The 20,703-nt window shown below is 36.9% G+C and overlaps 1 protein-coding gene across 1 annotated transcript; it reads right to left on the bottom strand.

Moving 5' to 3' along the window:
• Positions 1-14,164: 14,164 nt before the first annotated feature.
• On the bottom strand, positions 14,165-17,337 carry LOC148877265 (putative isoaspartyl peptidase/L-asparaginase 2). Its single transcript, XM_088983872.1, has 4 exons — positions 16,852-17,337; positions 16,162-16,395; positions 15,747-15,833; positions 14,165-14,931 (listed from the first exon to the last, which is right to left on the bottom strand). The coding sequence occupies exons 1-4, from the start codon at positions 17,011-17,013 to the stop codon at positions 14,425-14,427; spliced, it is 990 nt and encodes a 329-aa protein (XP_088839998.1). The 5' UTR covers positions 17,014-17,337; the 3' UTR covers positions 14,165-14,424.
• Between the last annotated feature and the right edge of the window lie 3,366 nt (positions 17,338-20,703).

Genomic DNA, 20,703 nt, shown 5'->3' with positions numbered 1-20,703 from the left:
ACCCAGAGTCGGGACAGTCAGGAGAACTTTGTTGAAACCTCTATCAAGGAAACCCGTCTGGTATCGTTTGCCTCCCCAAACCAGGTATGATAATAACTAACTAATAATAAACCAAAGAGAGAAACATAAGAATCAGAAGATAAGAGGGGTTTTTGGATTCCGGCAAAGCCAATTGCCCATTGCCCAAATCCGAAAAGGAGTAGGGGTTCTTGTCATCATCTCTCTGTTCTTTGTCTCAAGGTTGAGGATGATGAAAAGTTCAATTAGCGTACTTTAGGAATTAAAAAAAAATTATCAATCACGTAATGCCACATATAAATGGAATGTGATGGAAAATTAACAGCAAAGGAGGTTTTGGACAACTGTTAGAAATAGTAGGGGTATTTTAAGACAATATGTAAATAGTAAGGGTAAAGTTGGTTAATTAGCTAAACCATAAGGGTAGTTTGAAAATGTTGCCCTAATATTTAAGAAAGCCGACCACCAGTCAATGAGGAACACACAGCCAACTAGAAAAGGGATATTAGCTTATTCTGGGATTGGTGACAGCAGGATGAAACTCTCGTTACTATACACAAACAGTTGATTTTCTCTAAAGAGAGGTGAGTTGGGAATGGGTGTTTGGAGCGGAGGGAATTCCGATTTGATGCCGATGAAAATCAGCTCTTAAGAGGTGTAAGGATGAATGGTGAAGTGAGGGTGAAAGTCGGGTGTGTTGGGTTGGGTTTATCGTCAATATAGGACCAACTTAAGATTTGGGCCTAAAGCCTGAACCTGAGGTCAAGTTTGATCTTTCCAATTGGAGCCCAATCTACATTGTAGTTTAATGTACTTGGGTTAGGCTTGAGCCTAGGCTCGGTTTGGGATGGTCAATGAACCCATTCTAAATTTATCATTGGGCCTAAGCCCAGCTTGAGGACTAAAATATCCAAGCCCAACCCATGTAAAGTTTTGGGTTGGGTCAATTTGTGCTCGGGTTGAATCTGCCCAAGTTGCACCCCTTGATGAACCCATATTTATTTGGGTTAATTACTTAAAATACTACTAAAGTATTTGATAATTACTTTAGGTGGTGTTCGGAACTGTGGTCATCTCATGGATGGCCTGTTTCAATCCACACCATAGGATGGCCACGACGTTTTAGGGTTGTGGACGGGACTGGTCCACAATATATCGTGGACTATCTTCGTCTACTGCCTAAAATCTCAGCCACATATATATCTCGTGGATGTGGCTGGTCCACAACATTTCCACACTCTATTTTGATACAATACATCTTTTCTACATACTTTTCTTTCATTTTATTTTTTAAAATTTAAAATAATATTTTTTAATATTACTTTTTTTCATTTATTTAAAATATTAATTTTTTAATGTTCTTATCAATAAAATAAAATATTTTTTTATTTTTAATTATTTTACTATTGTTTTATTAAAATTAATATTTATTGGTTAATATTAATTTATCGATGTCTTTTCTTAATATATTTATCATATAAAATACAAAAAATTAGACATTTATGATTGACTGTGTAGATCATTCATAAAATGTATATGAGATATATGAAATCAAAAAGTGTGGTGTGGACATGCTTATAAAACGCCACTGTGTCCACACAATCTATCCATAGTTCAAAACAGTTGTGAACTATAGTGTGGTGTGTACTCTTCCACACCTACTATTTTCTTATCTACACTACAGAACAAACCCTAAAGTAGTATTAAAAAGTTTTAAAATCTATTTAAAGTATTCTCAAACTTTTTAAAATTCACTTTTCCTTGCATGAGGCCCTTAAATTGGACAAACTTTACCCTCAATTATTTTTCAAAATTTCAAGATGTGCATTTGTTAAAAAAAATAAATGTGGATAACATGGTGAGTGCTATTGAGCATAGGCGGCAAGCAAGGGGAGCTTGGTAATGTGTTGAAGGAGAAGGAAGAGGAGCTTGCTTTGTTTGTCAAGGTGTGGGGAGAGAGAGAAAGGTTTCATTCTAAATTGATGGTCCAAATTCAACAAAACGATAATTAAAATAAACTAATAAGAGAGAAATTAATGAAAAATGCTTCCAAGTCTGAATAAAACCTTCTTTATCTTCCCCTCAGTAAGGTTTTGTGTCGTCTCCATTTCTTCTAAGATTCTGATTTTGTGTTTGGGCAGAACGGGAGTTTTGGGGCCAAAATTAATATAAAGCCTGAGATGCTGCATTGTGCAGGTGAGAATAGAGATGTATGTGCCCAACAATGCCTTTTCTCCCCTATACTTGGCATTCCAGCCTGGACTTGCAATAGTAATGGACTCTCCAATCTTCAAGCACAACGTGAATATCCTCACTACACAATTAATGTCACGTTGCAAATATAGATCACGAAAACCACTGAGATGACGATGATGGTGCCAAATCAGATCTTGTTATTTAAATAAATGTTCTCAATACAAATGCTTTTTGATGGTTGGCCCCTTTTTCTAGTGCTATTAATACAAATGCATTTTTTTTTTTTCATGTATCTCCTAATTGAAATCATGAGTCGCTTAGCCACTGGATCCCATTCAAGTAGGGGTGAACATTTTATTTATTCGGTTAAAAATCAAACTGAATAAATTGAATTTTCAAAAACCGAATTTATAAAATATAAAATCAAATCGAAATTGAATTTTTTCGTTTGGTTTTTAGTTAAAATCGAGTTTTATTAATACATATTATATATTACATATATTAGTATATTTATGTATATTTTAATATATTATATATATTAGTATTATATACATATTATAATATATTATGTTTTACATATTAATATTATATATTATATTATGTATATAATAAATTTTAGTTAATTTGCTTTTTTTGATTAATCGAATTTCTAATCCTGAAAACCAAAACCAAAACTAAAACCAAAACCGAAACCGAAATTCTTTAAAACCAAATTAACCAAACCAAACAAACAAAAACAAAAAATTTTAGTTTAGTTTTTCGGTTTTAACCGAATCACCCCTACATCCAAGTCCCCAACAATAACACAGCAAAATAAATACGAAATTTGTAAACTGTATGACAATGAAATAATAGATTGGATTTCTAATACATACATGAGTACAATGTGTACAAGTCCCCTCTAGCTTTTGAATCTAAAGGCATGATTAGAAACATGAATCAACAAGATTATATTGGAGGAGAGATCAACTAGAAAATGGCATTCAAGAAGTTGCAGAGCTACATAAATCAACAAGAAAATATTATAGAATGGTTCAACCAGAAACAATGTTCAAGAAGTGCAGAGCTACATTTCTTTGTTCTAGAGAAGGTTGTTGACTTTGATATAAGGGATAAGTAATACAATTAGAAGGCAATACTCCATTGAAGACTCCCCGTGACCAAGCACTACTTGCACAAAAAGACTACTTTGAGGATAAATTTGAAATCTTGGTATGTTGCTTTTATTTTTAAGGCTGTGTTTGTTTGTGGTGTAAAGTGTTACTATCGGTTCGGTTTTGGTGGTGTTTAGATGCAATGTAAAATGTCATCAGCGATTCGGTTTTCTCAACATTTGGATGGAGGCTTGGTTTACATCAATAGTCAATGTAAAAGCTACATTGATAAAATCGATGTAGTCTTACATTGATGGTCACTTTTTCAATGCTCACATTTTTCAAATGGTTTGGTGTCAAACTCCATTGATGGAATTTTGCATTGATGAGGTTTAAACTCCAAACAAATGCAACTTAAGAAACTATATGAATTAGGGCATGTTCTAGTTTTTGAATTTTGGGAGGAGGGAAAGTTGGCCACTAGGATTTTGGTTTCCATTGATTAAGGTACCCATGTTCTTTTTTCAGATTTGTGTGGGGTTTATGGAAAATTAATTTTCCCTAGGTATTGCTTACTCAGGTAAATGATACTCATCTCCGAGGTGAATAAGTAATGTAATTTTTCCACATGGGGTGAAAGTTGCCAACACTTGGATGGGACAAAATTATCCCTTTTGATAATGATGTTTTATGACTAAAACGGTTATTTTCTTATTTATAAAACATATAGCTAAATGTAATTACATAGATAAGTGCATTTACTCGAATAAATAACTGACCAAAAGATGAACAAAGCTTTAGAGTAAAAGAACAACAGAATATTGAGAGAGACATTTATTTGACAGTGTTTTGTTTCAAAGAAACTATAGGACATGAGAAAAAATAAGAACCAGAACTTATGTACCACTATCACCATTCACCTTTATTGCTTTTCCCCTCTGCCATTTGAAGGATGTATGCTGCTGATGCTTCTCTTCTCCAAAGGTAGGAAGCCAAAACCCCAGCTAAATTGGTGACCGTGATTGTTTTGGGGGAAAAAAGAAAAATAAATTTGTATAAATAAAGAGTAAAGTTGGGTTTTTGAAATATTAAAAGAGTGACATGATATCATATGAAATATATGATGGGCAAATAACGGAGGTGTAGGAGTTTTCATATTACATCTTACTATGGAGGGTCCTTAAGTAGGTTTTCAAATTTTGGGGGTATTTTAAGTAACTGTCAGATATTTCAGAGGTACTTTAAATAATTAACAATATTTATTTATCTTCTTCTTTGTTATTTAGGTTGCATTTGGTTGCAGTACAAATTTATTTGCCTTAATACAAATCTATAGGAGTGCAAATGAAAAGATTGTAAGTTATGGTTTAATTTTGTTTTGGATTTTACTTTTTTCTGCTTGTATTGCAGGTCTTATTTTATTTCACTTGTATTGCAATCAAACAAAATAAGGTAAAATTTAAAACAAAAATAAATCAGAATTTACACCCAAATCATTTGTACCGATCATTTACACTATTATTATTTTGCAATAGTACAAATAAATTTTCACTGCAACCAAATACAACCTTAGACTCAGTTTGGAAAGAATACAAATACAAATATATATATTGCAAATACATACAAAATAACACAAAATAAAAGGTTTTGCACTCAACATATTTGTATTTATACCCTTTCCAAACCGAGCCTTGATTTCTAATATAAAGCTTAAAGGATGGTTTGTGCATATAAAGTATAAAATGTTATATTGGGTGCATATAAAGTTTTGGTGTCTTTTTTTGGGTAAAATATATATATATATATATACAAGACAAAAAGAAAGAACATCACAAGAACTCCCCAGATCTAGCCAGATCTTGGGCAGCCAGGTCCTGAGCCCACTTAGGGCAATTAACAACATAAGTACAAGCATCCGAGACCCCTTTTTTTGCATGATGTGAGCCAGCATATTACCTTATCTTTTTATAAAAGCAAAAGAAATAACAAGCCCCTAAATAGCATTCAGAATATCTTTGCATAGGAAGAAGGCATCCGAAACTCCATCACTTTGGTCCAACTGAATAGCTTTGACAAGATTTTCAGTCACTTTCAAAAATAGCTTTTGGGTTCTGCAGCTGATTCAAACTCTCCAAACCTTTCAGAATTGCAACGGCCTCCGCTTGAGCTGGCGATGAGACTAGGGCTCTACCATATTGCACAGCTACAAGCTTACCAGAATGGTCTCTAATCGCAACACCAAAACCTGCTTGGCCTTCATTCAAAAAACTCCCATCTGTGTTGACTTTCAGGATACCTTTACCCGCGGGAGACCAAAAAACCTTTGACGGCCTTGAATTAATTGTTGGGGAAGAAAGCTGCCAGGAAGTCTGGCTCTCCCTCATCTTCCTGCAGACCAACATTACAACCCAGATTGGATTAGGGTTAACAGAGTTAAAAACAAAGTTATTTCTACTTTTCCATATCAACCAAAGCAAGATGACCGGAAAAAGCAAACCCTCATCTTTTCTATCACCCCAATTTTTACTTTCTTCCACCCAATAAATAAACCAAGATCTGAACTCTCTAAAAGAGTCAAAGCCCGATGATCTCAAATTTAGAGGACTAGCAAACTAAATTGCTTTGGCATGCTGACATAGAAAGAGAGCATGCACAATAGATTCGTTTTTAGCTTGGCATAAAGGACACCTGCTTGAGTCTGTAACTTTCCTCTTTGCTAGATTTTCTTTGACAGCAATAGCATCCCAACAACACTTCCAGCTGAAAGATTTAATTCTGGGCTCCACATTTAAGCTCCATATTATCCTCCAATGGCCCTTCCTCAGACCTCCTTGCTCAAGATTAGCATTTTCTATTGCTCCAGAATCTACCTCTTTGGAGTTTTGCACTACCCAGTAGGCTGATTTGACAGAGAATTTACCACTCTCTGTGAACTTCCATGTAAGCCTATCCCATCCCCCCAACCTCCTGTTGCTAGGGGAATATTTAGGATCTTCTGAGAATAGAAATCAGTGAAGAAGTATCGAATTTTTTGTTCATCCCATCCTCTTTCTCCTACCAACATTAAATCCTTAACCAAAATGTTTGATAGGTTTTGGAGGCTAGGACCCTGAATTCTAGAACCTGAAATCGAGGGGATCCAATGATCCTCCCATACTTTTATTTTATCACCTGAGTTTACAGTCCAAAGGCATCCTTGTTGGAGGATATGTCTAACTACCACAAGACTCTTCTATCCCCAAGATCCTTTTCTCAGCAGATTTGGGTCAAAAGAACTTTTGTCCTTTAGATACTTAGCTTTTATGATTTTAATCCAGAGACACTATTCTTCTGTGCACAACCACTAGGCTTGCTTTTCCAGAATAGCCAAATTAAAACTATGTGGGTCCCTGAATCCCAACCCACCACTTAGCTTATTTCTGCTAATTTTATACCAGTTCATCCAATGAATTTTATTTTTGGCCAATTTTATATTCCACCAGAATTTCCTTTGGATTTTTTTCAAATCCGAAGGAGAAAACAAGACATTGTATATGACGGGATTGCTGATATTACTGATTTCAAAATCACTTCTTTCCCAGATGAGGATAGGAGCAAACTTTCCCAACACTGAGTTTTTTTCCAGCCCTTTCTACTATGAAATTGAACATATCTTTTTTAGATCTTCCAATTTCAGTAGGTAACCCAAGGTAAACTGATGGATGTTCAACCTTTATCATTCCTAACGACCTAGCCATCATTCTTTTTAGCCTGGGATGCATTTTCTTAGTGAAAAAAACCTCAGATTTTTCTAGATTTACCTTCTGCCCAGAAGCCTTCTCATATCTGCTGATAACCTCCAAAGATTGTACTCCCTTCCTTAGGATCAGCTCTAGTGAATAAGTAGCTGTTGTCTGCAAAAAAAAATGTAAGATGGTAGTACAATTCCTATTGAGCTTAATTCCACTAATTTCTTTTTGACTAACAAGATTATTTAATCTTTCAGAAAGGCTTCAGAAACAAGAAGGAATAAGTAGGGGGATATTGGGTCAACCTGTCTTCAGCCCCTCTTAGGTTTTATGGATGTCCCAGGAGACCCATTCACTAGGATCCTATAAGCCAATGTTGAGACACATTCCATCACCCACTTAATCCACTTTTCCTCAAAGCTCAGTTTTTTAAGGACCTCATTGAGGAAAGGCCATTCAACTCTATCATATGCTTTGCTCATATCAAGTTTAATAGTCATTCAATTCTTTTTCCCCCTCAAATAGTTTATGAAATGAATCATTTCATGAACAATAAGAATATTGTCTTGAATTTGTCTTCCAGGGGTAAAAGCACTATAGTTTACACCCACTATCTTATACTAGGGGCTTTAGCCAATTCACCATAATTTTTGCTATTATTTTGTAGATTGTATTACACAGGTTTATAGGTCTAAATTGGAGAGGGTGTTCTGGATTTTTAACCTTTGGGGTTAAGGCAATAAAAGTGTTGTTTAATTCTTTAAGTAGAAAACCTTCATTGAACAATCTGGTAACTGCCTTGGTTACATCCTCTCCCACCACCCCCCAGAAATTTTGGAAGAAGAAATTAAGTAACCCATCAGGGCCTGGGGCTTTTCTTGGGGATATTTGAAAGAGGGCTTCTTTTATCTCTTCCTGGGCGACCTCTCTTTCCAATTGAAGTCTCTCATTTTCATCAATTCTGCAGGCTAGCCCACTCACCACCTCATCAATACCTTCAGGATTTGAAGATTTAAAAAACTCAAAGAAGTATTGGTTCAAGATGCTCTCAATTTCCTTCTCATCATCACACCAATTTCCTTCTGCATTTTTTAGGGATTGGATTTTATTCCTCGTCCTTCTCTTTAAGGTTAAAGCATGGAAGTACTTGGTATTCCTATTCCTAAGCTAATCAATTAATTCTTTCGGATCACTAGTAGGAAGCAATTTAGGTATTTCCCCAATGTATGGAATTCAGAACCTAACTATAAAATCAGAAATAAAATAAAATTAAGATTGTTTTTTATTGCCATTTAAATTTTTACCTGCAATGTGTTTTTTCACTATTCAGCTTATATAATAACTAATGATGCCTAACTAACAAAAAACATTAAAAAAATATTCTTAACAGTTTTTTTTATTTTTAATATAAATTCTGTATAAAATATTTATTAAATAAACATCAATGGAAATAAACAGCCCTTTATCATTTTAATCTCTCCTTTCAATGGCAAAAAGAAAAAATAAAAGAAAAAATGGTTCATGCATCACTTCATGTTTTTTTTTTTAATTTTTCGCATCGGATGGCCAGGATTCTTTGTTTGGTATTGATCACCCCCTTGCAATTATAAATGAGTTCGTAGGAATCTCACTTTGAATTTCGATACATACTTGAACCAAGTGGGACCCAGTTCCTCTTTGTAGTCATTAGGCAGTCACGGTCCCACTTCAATGACTACTCTTTTTCTTTATGCCACGGATCCATGAAATTTAGACGGTTGTAGGTCAATTGACTCAATTCGAAAGACTTATCTCGGTGTAACTCGAAAGGAGGCCGTGCCAAACCCAAGCCGAACCCCGTGGGCCGGTACAGGAGGCAGTGCCAAACCCAAATTCGAACCCCGTGGACCGGAACGGTATATATATATCTAGATACTAGCAGGGACCCGTGTGATACACGGGAAAATCCGAAAGATTTTATAATTTTATTTTTTATTTAATATTGATTTATAAAAGTAATTATTGTTAATTGAATATGAATAAATAATTTTTAATAAATTTAGTTTTATTAATAATTTGTAATAATTTTAATAATTTATATTCTTTTTATTATTTTAAATGAAATTTTGATTAACTTTAAGTAAATAAAAATAATTATAAAAGCTAACATTTTTATTAATTCCACCAATAATTAACAATTATATAGGAATGACAACAGGGTGGGTTCAGAGCAGGGCGTCCCATCCCTTTCCTTGCCCCATAGTCAAGACACTTTACCCCATTCCCGCCCCGTCCCCATTATCACGCGGGTTCAGGGCAAGGTAACCATTCCTCAATGTCGGGTGAGTTAAGGGGCAAGGCACCCCACTCCTCATCAAGGATGGAGAATCCTTGAATTTCCCTACCTCGTCCTCGGTATTGGGCAGGTTCAAGTTGAGGTGTAAATTGGGTTGTGCTGGGTTGGCACAACACGACCCACATAGGGCTTGCACAAAGTGTGAATCGTGCCATGCTAGCCCACGAGGCGTCCCGGACCATGCCTCCCTCCTCTAGGATAATTTGGGGGGTCGGTTTGGCATGGCCCACAGTCCGAGCCCGTATGGGCCCGTGTTGTGCCATGGGTTGGGCTGGTCCATGGGCTAGGCCTTGGGCTAGGCCATGCCACACACCAAGCCAAGCGCAAGGCAAGGTACCAGCTCCCTGTTCAAGGTTTTTAAAATTGGACCGAATAGGGAACCGTTCTGGGATCGAATGATCCGATTGTTCAATCTGAACGGATAACCCGCTTTGACAAAAAAAATAGAAAAACAAAAAAAGGACAAAAGCTACTGTCCAGGTTGACGGTTCGACTGCCCAGGTTAGTAGTTCGCTAACCAAATAAACAACTTTTGGACAGAAAGCAGTTTTGAGGTGAAACAATGTCCGATTCCCAATTTTTTTAGTCTAACCATCTGGCTTGATCTAGTTTTGAAAATACTGTCCCCGTCAACCCAATATTCAATTTGATGATAAAATTGATCAAAATGATATACTGAGTATCAACCACATGGTAAATTTCTATTATTGTTAATTGAAAGATTTAATAAATTTTCATTTAGTCGGACCTCAATCCCCATCCCCGACCCCAACCTCGACCGGGAATTCCTATTAATCTTCGTCCCCACCCCCACCCTGCCAAAACAATCCCCATCCCCAACCCCATTGGGTCAGAGAAGTCAGGTCCCTGTTGGGGATAGGGAAATTGTCATCCTTAAAAGTGTGTTCTAATAAATGACCGTAATAGAAACACATAAGAGTATACAATTGTTTTATATTTTTAACTTTTTAAATAATTAATAATTATTCATATTTTATATAATACTTTTAATAATTTTTTTATAATACAAAATAACAATAATTAATTTCAGTTAGGTTTTTTTATCAAACTGATGAAACCAACCAACCCAATTAACTCGACCCGAGTTGGTTGGTTTTCTAGTATCTTAGGTTGGTTTTGGTTCAAAAATTTCCCAATTCGACCAAATTGGATCGGTTCCACTTTAGCCATTTATAAACTGACCAAAATCGAACGACTTAACCATGGATATATATTAATATTTTATATTTTAAATATAATTTTTAATATGAAAAAGTGGGAATTTTCCCATATTTCTTAGTCTAAAATGTTTTATATCATAAATCTAATTTTTAAATTTATTATTTAACAATCACATTGTAATTTTTAATTAAATTAAATTTTTAAGTTTAAATCTTTTGAACAAACTAACCAAATCAAAAAATCGACCCAAACCAATACAACTTGAGTGGGTCAGTTTTCACAAAAGGTTAGTTAGTTTCAGCTAACCAACTCCCTATAACCTGACTAGGTCAATTTGGTTGACCAAATAGCCTACGACCGCACTGAATCAACTCATAAACACTCATAATTTCAGCTAAATTAATAGTCTTATCTCTAATAAATAACAATAGTTTAATCTCCAATAATTATTGAAAATTTATAGCAAAAATACACAATTATTGAAAATATATAATGAAAACTACAATAATTACAAAAATATAATAAGTACTAAAAATATATTAACTTAGTCAATAAATAGTATAATCTCAAATAATAGTTTAATCTCAACTAAATATTAATCAATACTTATATAACATAAACACAAATAAATACAATAAGTACAATAAATTAAATTTAAAAATTTCAACAATAGTAATTTAATCTCCAATAATTATTGATTTTTTTTATTAAATAACTAAACAAAATAAATTTATACATACTTATTGAAAATACATTTATCACAAAAGACAATAAATATTAATTTTAGTATATATAATTATATAATAAATATAGATTAATAGTTTAAAATTATTATTAATAAATACTATTTGTTTGAAAGTTATTTTCTCGATTTATTACTTGATATAAGTGAAATTAATTATTTACAATATTATGTACAAATATTAAATTATTATTAATTTCAATATTATTTTATAATTATTTTTCTATTTTTAGATTTATTAAATTTATTACATAATTTATTTATTTTAACTATTTAAAATCTAGTTATGTGAAATATTTTGTTATTTAAAACATTTAGTTATTTAAATACTTAAAATATTAATTGTTTTATTGAATTTAATTATCCATAAAATCATAATTTATACTATGATTGCATAATTTCATTATTAAATTTGTAATATATTAAATTATTATTAATTTAACTATTATGTTATAATATTTTTCTACTTTGAAAAATTTTTTAAAATTTTTTATTATTTGAATTTTATTTATTTAGAGCTATTATTAAATATTTTAAAAAATTAAATTGATAATATAGAAAAACATAATTTAAATTGTTATTACATAATTTCGTAATATATTTTGTAAAAATATAAAATTATTTTTTTGTGTTTTTAATAAATATTTTAAAGTTATTTTATAATTTTGTTAGAATATTTAAATAATTCTTAATTTTTTAATCTAAACTTTCTTTATATAGATATAGATAAAAAGTAGGAGAGAGGATAAATAGGAATTAGAGATAATTTAGGAGAGAAACTCTCTACTAAATTAGAGATAATTTTGGAGATAAATAGGAATTAGAGATAATTTAAAAAATAAATAGGAATTAGAGATAATTTTGGAGAAAGTGGGGGATAATGGGTGGAGGTAGTTTATGAGTAATTTTAGGAGAAGAGATTATTTAGGTTATTGAGAAAGCACTTTTGGTTGTTTAAAAAATGACAGAATTAAAAAAAAATTAAAAATTAAAAAAAAAAAGAGAAAATAGATAAATAGCTTCTCTCAAATGAGAGATATGCTGACATGGTAGGACCAGTTTTGATATATCTATATATCTTATTTTAAGTTTATTGCAATTTTTAATTTATTGTCTACCTTATTACTTTATTTTAAATTTTTATTATTTTTTTCCAAATTTTCAAAAAAATTGTGTCAACCCACAACCCGCAAAAATGGGCGGTGCTAATTTAATGCGTTAGAACAACTCTATAGCCCTGCCCAATATTCCCCACATTCAAGATTCCTAAAAGGCTAAACGTCGTCTCCATGGTTTTTGAATGGGAAAACTAATCGCTCTTACTCTCGTATGGCGATCTTTGGCTAATTTAAGGCGTTAGAACTTAGAGAAACAAAAGGCTCAAGACCCAATATCTTCTCTAGCCTGCCATTAGCCCATTAGTAATGACAGTTGGGAAGGAACAGCCTTGAAATTGTAGTCCTTTCCATGGAATTTGAATATAAACCTACAAATCATCCATTCCCGAGGCAGCATTTGTTTCCCAAAAGCCCAAAGGAGGGAGAGTTCATCAAGTTTCAAGCGCATCACTTTTCAGTACCAAGTGCGCATGTGCTAAATTGCCTCTCCTATTTAAGGGTGGCAAATGGATCGTTGTGCTTGTGCTGGGTTGAAGTGTGACTTAAAATTTACTCATTAAGTATTAAATAAAAATATAGAAGACAAAAAGTACAAGAAAAACATGAAAATTTGTTTAGGAACCCTTCATTCAACCGATACAGAAGCCCCTTGAAAATGGAATCGTCTTTACACTTCTGGTTCTTGTGACAGCACTTCCAAGTTCCAACTTTGCTCCAACACTGAGCATCCAAAAAAGAACAGCATATATTCAGGCCACAAAATTGTTTCCATGCGCATAAGCGTTGTACACCTAATTATCTCAGGCAACGTATTGGGTCAGGCCAGGGGAACACATGCAAAGCTGCATCTTATTGGGCCTGGTTATCCAATCTAAAAAAATGAAAAAACAAAAAAGACAAGTTTGTTTTGAAGCATATTTCATTCATTTAAGAAATTAATACAAGTATAGAGAATTCCCAATAACACCAATTAAAATATAGATACAATTTTTCAAGAAGAACAAAATATATAAATGAATGACGAAGAACATAACAATTTCTACAATCAAACAAAGGTGAATTAAAATCACCACCATAAATAGATAAGCACAACTCCAATCCACCAGGTGAAAAAAATGACAGGAGAAATTCCCAAAAGAGATTGAAAAGAGCCAGTAATAAGATGGTTGAGGTAGATATGCAAAAAAGATGAAGCCCTAAACATTACAACTGTTACCAAGAGACTGCGTAACTGCATCCGCGGAATAACTACAAATGGAATTGACCATGAATTGCATCTGCAGAGAATCGCGAATAAACTTAATCATAGACAACAAAACATTAAACAACACCCACCGGTAAATACATGATCAAAGATAAAGTAATCCCCTTATCAAAACACCTGCATAAAGAAGAAAAAAAAGACACAAAAAGAGGCGAATAATACAGAAAACCATATGGGAAAGGTGAGCAAAAAGGATGAAAGGAAGAACAGTGAGAAAAATGAAAAGAACCAGATGGGAGGAATGAGGAAGAACGAAGAATGAAAGCAGGGGAAGGAAGACAAGAAACAAAAGAAAGAGAATAGAAAGCGGACGACGAACAGAGAGATTGAAAAGACCGCGAAAAACTCGAGAATAAAGCTCTCCCTAAATAGAGACATGTATGCATACATGTATACATGTATAAGTGTCGAATTTGTAGAATTGAATTAATCTCAACCTTGACGACTTATAAAAATGTAAAACATTAGCCATTGCATGATCGTAATATAATATAATGGATCTCCAGCGACTTTTTTATTGAAGTAACAGGCCAGAGGCCGAGGGCCCTGGCCCGGAAAAAAGCACAAGAGATCACAACAGAGGGCGGAAAGTATTATAAGTAGCTTGAGGCTTGAGGACATAGACGGTGCCACGGAGGGATATGATAAGTGTAGGCTCCCAAGAACACGTAGGAAGGAACGTTTTACATTTTTAACACTCGTCTGCATCAAAGTTGCAAATAAAAAAACAAAAAGAAGAAAGAAAAACTACTCCCAAATACCAACTTCCATAAACCCATCCTCAGTGGCACACCCCCTAAACATTCCCGTTGTGTTGAACCCGTAAGCCACCTCCCCATTCCTGGAGACAGCGATCATCCCCGCTTTTCCCTCGTCCAGCCTTTCCTTGATCACATAATCCACCGCGTCCTGGAGCTCCAGACCTTTGTACTCCATCACAGCCGCTACATCTCTGGCCAGAGTGGCACGTATTATGGCCTCGCCCTCTCCGGTGCATGACACAGCGCAGATATCACAAGCATAGGTCCCTGCACCTATCAAGGGGGAATCACCGATGCGGCCGGACATTTTGTTCATAAGACCCCCCGTGGAAGTGGCTGCTGCACACCGCCCCTGCCCGTCCACCACCACACAACCCACCGTCTCGGGTGCGTATATGCTGATTGGGAGTCCATTCATTTGCAACGCGTTCTCCACCGCGCCAGCACCGGCGCTACACGTTTCCAGACCTAAGGCTGGAATCCTGTAATCGAACTGTAGCATAACCAAAGACGGTGTTAAAGTCCGCGATTAGGAAAAGATTTCAAATAACATCCAAACGAGAAGACATGACCGGCGACAATTATTGGCTCAGGGTCACGGAACAACCCTAAAAGTCTAGTACCCCTTCCTTCTACCCAAGTCTCAATTCACATGGGAGATGGGACCCCAAGGATCCGTAATCCTGAATCTCCAGCTGTTGAGTCGAGATTCCATGAACCGCACGGAACACCCCAAAGGTCCTGCATGCATGATGCGTCGCTATTCCATGAACCCAGCCTCATTGGTGACCCCACAAATCAACACCAATTGATCAAGCTTAAAAGGCACCCCACCAACACATGGTTCCAGCCCAGAACCAGAAGAAGCCCCTGAGGGCCGGCCACAAGGAGAAGAAGACAGAAATCAGGTATAAGCACCGCACCCCAACTGGCTAGTGGGCAGTGGCTACTGACGGACGGTGATGAATACGTGGGACTGAAAAATGTGCCCCCAGGAAAAGGGACTCTGGAAGGGAGAGGGACCCCGACCGACCTATCGCCAGAAACTGATCTGGAGATGTTAAGTGCCTGTCGCTCTTACACCCATGCAACGCACATGACAATAACCAGTTCGTACTTCTTACTATTCATTAAATCAAATCTAAATTAGTATGGCCTCCACTCCACTACCGGATTATTATCCTTTAATCAGAAACAAATCTCTCTCTCTCTCTCTCTATTATTTTAATTGTTAGAATCATCCTGATTCTGTTATATTTTTTGATTATTTAAGAAAAACGAGAATATTTAACTCTAAGATGAACGTACCACGATCGTGTTCGCCTCTTTCGCCAGCTTCAACATCCCCATGTTTTCCTCCGTTATGAAGTATTCATTATCCACCACTTCCACGCCCTTATAAACCGAAGTATGCATGCAGAAACATTAATATTCACATAAAAAAAGCTTATTCTATCTAAGCTAACATACACACAAGATATAATATAGCTTGGAATACGTCGTACGTGAACTCAGACAAAACTGCGCACTCCCTCATCTCCATATGGGCCTCGTCCAGAATTCTGAACATGGTCCATCCGAAGCGGGATGTGACCCTCCAAAGCAGGGCGTATTTCCACTTGCATGTAAAAGTTAACCATTTTCGAAGCGGAAAAGTAAAAAATGTTTTAGAATGTGAATCGGTTTTCTATTTTGATCTCGTAATGATTTTTTTATTAAACACCTGTTGCATGGCAAACTCCTCAGCGCCGGAGAAGGCGAGATAGGAATGAGGAGACTTTTCCATGACGAGGCGTGCCAATGATACCGGATTCTTCACCGTCGTTAATCCGGATACAGCCCCGCATCTCCTCCTCGGCCCATCCATGATGCTCGCTTCCATCTCCACCGTCCCTTTGGCCGTTAACGCAGATCCGCGCCCGGAATTGAATAGCGGATCGGTCTCCAATTCTCTCACCTGAAATCATAACGCCCATATTAATTTCAGAAAAAAAAGACAGATAATAAGTTACCGTCTACACGCTCGGAAAATAAAAAAATGGAATAAGACGTGCATGCCATGGGAAAGATAGGGATATATATGTGTCAGTGTTCAGAGACAGATGTCATAGGCCATGCATGCCTTAAGCCATAGCATATGCTGGAATCTGAAAATATGACGTGCAAGTAATTTGCCGATCGACGAATAAAGAGCAAACACATTCATACCAGAAAGGAACTGGTATTTCTTTTACCGTTATTTGCAGGATTAAACTTTAGGTAACGACATTCTTTTTATTTTCTTCTTTTTGCCGTAGCCGGAAGGCCCGGAAGAAAGAAAAAAATGAAACGAGAACGGAGAAATTAAGCATGAAAAGGTAATCACAACAGAGAGAAAGATAAAGAAGAGGGATGGTAAGATGAATATGGATACCACGAGTTCGACGACGTCGATAGCAGGAAGAGAAGAACGAAGAGCAGAAGTGCCTAGGTTAAGGCAGCGGGTGAGGAGCTGTTTGGCCTCCTCCTGACGCTCTTGTGGGAGGTTTGGATCCACACCAGCGCCTCCATGCACGGCAATTGCCCAGCCACCCATCTCTCTCACTAGTTGAGGAGACTTTCTCGCCCTCTCTCTACGTTGGCTATTCTGGTTCTTACCAGTGTGACAGTGGAGGTGTTCTCCCTCTCTCTTTTATAGGCAAATTCCGGACTCGAAATCTCTATAAAATTGGATTTGATAAAATAGTTTGTCGAAGGATGGGACAGCCAGACAGCCACGCTCCGAAGTCATTGGGGCGTGACTCCAAAATCCAAGTAACTGTATCCTTATTTGTCGACGAATGAGCCCACGACCACGGTAGAGAACTTCAGTCAGTGCAATGCCCGTTCTAACATTGTTCGAACTGTACAGCCTTGCATCGGGAACATCTCAGTGCTTCTATGCTTTATTTAATAGGGAGCAATGAAAGGCTACTGTGGTTGTTTGAGCTGACTTTGCACTGACTGAATCCCATTTCACGACCACGATGTTTCCTTTCATCGATTTGGGTTAGAAAAAATCAACACTCAACGTCCGACTCAAGTACTCAAATCATGGTTTTTAAATCGATCCGGTGACCGAACTGGTTAGAGGTCCGGTTACTGGTTTGTGCGATCCGACCGTTCGACTCGAATAGCCAACTTGTTTTAACAAAAAAATAAAAAAATATTTAAAAAAATTAAAAATTGAAAAACAGTTAAAATTATTCGAACGATTAACTGGTCGGTTCAGTGGTTTGCTGACCAAAATCCACAACTTTAGAAAAAAAAACAGTTTTGGGGAAAAACGGAATCGGTCAAATGACTGGTTCTAGGTTTTTCCTGTTCCTGTTCGGTTTCGAAAACCATGACCCAAATAAATAGGTAAATTACAGAGAACTTTTTAAATCTTTAAATTATCATTTTCTTATTTATTTAAATGATTTATTATTTGATTAGTTTTTTAAATATAATATTGATGTCCTTTTGATTGCTCTAAATAAGTCCTTGAAGATTTCTAAGTAGATTCAATATTCATATGAAATGGTAGATGATTCTTTCTGATAGATATAAATATAAAGTTCCATTTGGTTTTTCTTAATTTATTGATATTGATGAAAGGAATAGATAATTTTTATATTTTTAGATGAATAGAGGCATTCGTGTCAACAAAATGAAACATGAATTTAGTTAAACTTGTTTTTCTATGTCAATGAAATTATTCTTGTTATTTTAATTGGTTTTGTTTGAAAAAAATGGAGATACTTTTAGGTCAATTAGGATTAAGGGAAAAGGGTGAGGAAAAAATAATGAAAGCTCGGTGGGTCTTTTAGTAATAAATTTGTCACTTGAACAAAATTCTAAGTCCATTTACCACTCAGCTACTTGCCTATAAAAATACATCAACTTAACCACTACGTTATCAGCGTAGTGAATTGAACCATTTAACTTGTTCAATAGGTTTATGGGTCCAAGGTGCATCTATCATTCTATCTTGACAATTTCGCTAAGCAAATTGAATGAAATGATGACTATGGGCTTTTCTAAGTGTGAATGCAAATATGTGGAGTATAAAATGGTTCATATAAATTGTAAAATTATGTTGTTTTGCACTGATAAATTTATCTTCTTACCAAATAGACTTTTAATTGTAATGGATGCTGATGGAGGGTGATTTGACCCAACCACATCATAAGAGGACACGTGGACATGACTTAGCATGACCAGTTTGCCAAGATCCAGCATAGCAGCTCGGTACTAGATGACACTCTGATTACCCTGAGCTAAGATTCTTCCAAGGAAGCGCCCCGATCTAAGATTCAACCAAGACAGGAATCTCCCAAGCTCAAGGCACTTCGGGTTGAGCCCGGGAGTCTCCTAAGTTAGAATAAATTTACTCTAGATCAAATTTAAGTAGGCCATCTCGGGTAAAAGCACCTCGAAATGGCACCTGCAGCTCAGCACAGGGTAGCTCGGTATAAGGCAAATCGCGGAAGAGCAGCTTGACATATCATTGGAAGATCTCTTGTCTAACAATTATACCTGCCAAATCTTGAGACTGCACCCACGTCTCTTGCCAAGCGGTGTCGTGTCTGCCAACCCTAAGAGGTGTCCCCCGCCTGGCAGGGCCGTACTCTGGAACAATTACCTGCGCAGCCCTGGCAAGTAATAGCTGCGGCAGAGAATCAGAGGTGGTTATGCCTGATTTGACAAGACACCACTATATAAGAGCTCTAACTCCCAAAGAGCCAAGGTATTGCAACTTGCATGATCTGCACTCTAACCCTTTTATTTTTCTTTGCAACTCTCTCTTTCAATTCCCAGCTTTCTCTCTCAGTTACTAACTTAAGCATCGGAGTGTTCCCACCAGGCAAGCCCCCTCGGGACCCTTCACCTTCTTCTTCTTCTCAGGCATCCCGTCTGACTCCAGCTAGGAGCGTAGCCACTACTAGCTAGTATCCCGGTGTTAACCCGACCCGAGGAGGGAGACATTTTGGAGTTGTACCTCTCCACGAGTGACAAGGTAATCAGCTCGATACTAACAAAAGTAGTAGATTGGGTCCAATGACCCATCTACTATGTTAGCAAAGTGTTGCAGGAAGCAAAGACGAGGTATCTTGAGATCGAAAATTTGGCGTACGTGCTAGTTGTTGCAGCTTAGAATCTGCGGCCGTACTTCCAAGCTCATACAATCGTCGCCCTCACCAGTAAGCCTCTGAGGCAAGTTTTACTCAAGCCCGAGGTCTCTGGTAGATTGACGAAGTGTGCGATCGAACTCAGCGAGTACGACATTCAATATAAGCCGTGAACTGCTATCAAGGCCCAAGCCCTAACTGACTTCGTCACAGAATGCACTTTCAGCACCGAGGTCCCTGAGTTGGCTGAGCCCGAGCACAGTAAGGCTCCAACTAGCGCAGCCTCTCTCGTGGTTAGACAAAACCCAACCTGGGATGAGGAGCCTTAGATCCCCCATGTTGATGGCTCGTCAAATAAGCAGGGCAGCAGAGCTGGAATCATTCTGTACGGACCAAGCGGCGTGAAATTGGAGTATGTGCTATGCTTCTAGTTCGCTGCGTCCAACAATGAAGCAGAGTACGAGGCATTGATAGCTGGACTGGCCTTAGCAAGTGAAGTAAAAGCCAAACACATCGTTATCTACAACGACTCCCACCTCGTGGTCAACCAGGTCACTGGCGAATATGAAGCTCGTGAGCTAACCATGGTCGCCTATTTGGCCAAAGGCAGAGAGGCTCTGCCCAACTTCCAGTCATACTTCATCAAACAGATCCCGAGATCCAAGAACGATGAGGCTGACACGCTGTCCCGACTAGCTAGCACAAGCGATAACACCATGAGGACCGTGTACATAGAGAACCTGCCTTGGCCTAGCATTCTCAGGGGGGCAAAGGAGGTCGCTCCTATCGTACAAGTAGAGCCAAGCTGGATTGATCCACTAGCGAGCTACCTGCTACACGGGACCCTCCTACACACTTCCTTATCTCCGCTGCTTGCGACCTTCCAAAGCCGAGCTCGTACTCTGCGACACTCATGAGGGCTTGTGCGGCGAACACTTGGGGTGCAGGGCCCTTGCCCAGAAAGTACTACGACAGGGATATTATTGGCCAACGTAGAAGGCAGATGCGATTGGGTTCGTCAAAGTGTGATAAATGTTAGAAGCACGCCAACATCCACCACCAGCCCGCTGCCGACCTAAAGTACCTCACCAACCCATGGCCCTTCACACAATGAGGGATCGATATACTCGAAC

Source organism: Nelumbo lutea, chromosome 1 (genome assembly GCF_056320005.1).
Source record: "Nelumbo lutea isolate HS-2025 chromosome 1, American lotus-T2T, whole genome shotgun sequence".
Lineage (NCBI taxonomy): Eukaryota > Viridiplantae > Streptophyta > Magnoliopsida > Proteales > Nelumbonaceae > Nelumbo > Nelumbo lutea.
The sequence above is the reverse complement of the archived record's forward strand: the minus strand, read 5'-3'. Positions and strand labels throughout refer to the sequence as shown.

What these genes read in the sequence shown, in the direction of transcription:
- LOC148877265 (XM_088983872.1), bottom strand. Translation starts at nt 17,013, where the DNA reads ATGGGTGGCTGGGCAATTGCCGTGCATGGAGGCGCTGGTGTGGATCCA. An exon ending in AGGAGTTTGCCATGCAACAG is followed by an intron (nt 15,834 to 16,161) that starts GTGTTTAATAAA and finishes TCGGTTTATAAG; the next exon opens with GGCGTGGAAGTGGTGGATAA. An exon ending in AAGAGGCGAACACGATCGTG is followed by an intron (nt 14,932 to 15,746) that starts GTACGTTCATCT and finishes GTTATGCTACAG; the next exon opens with TTCGATTACAGGATTCCAGC.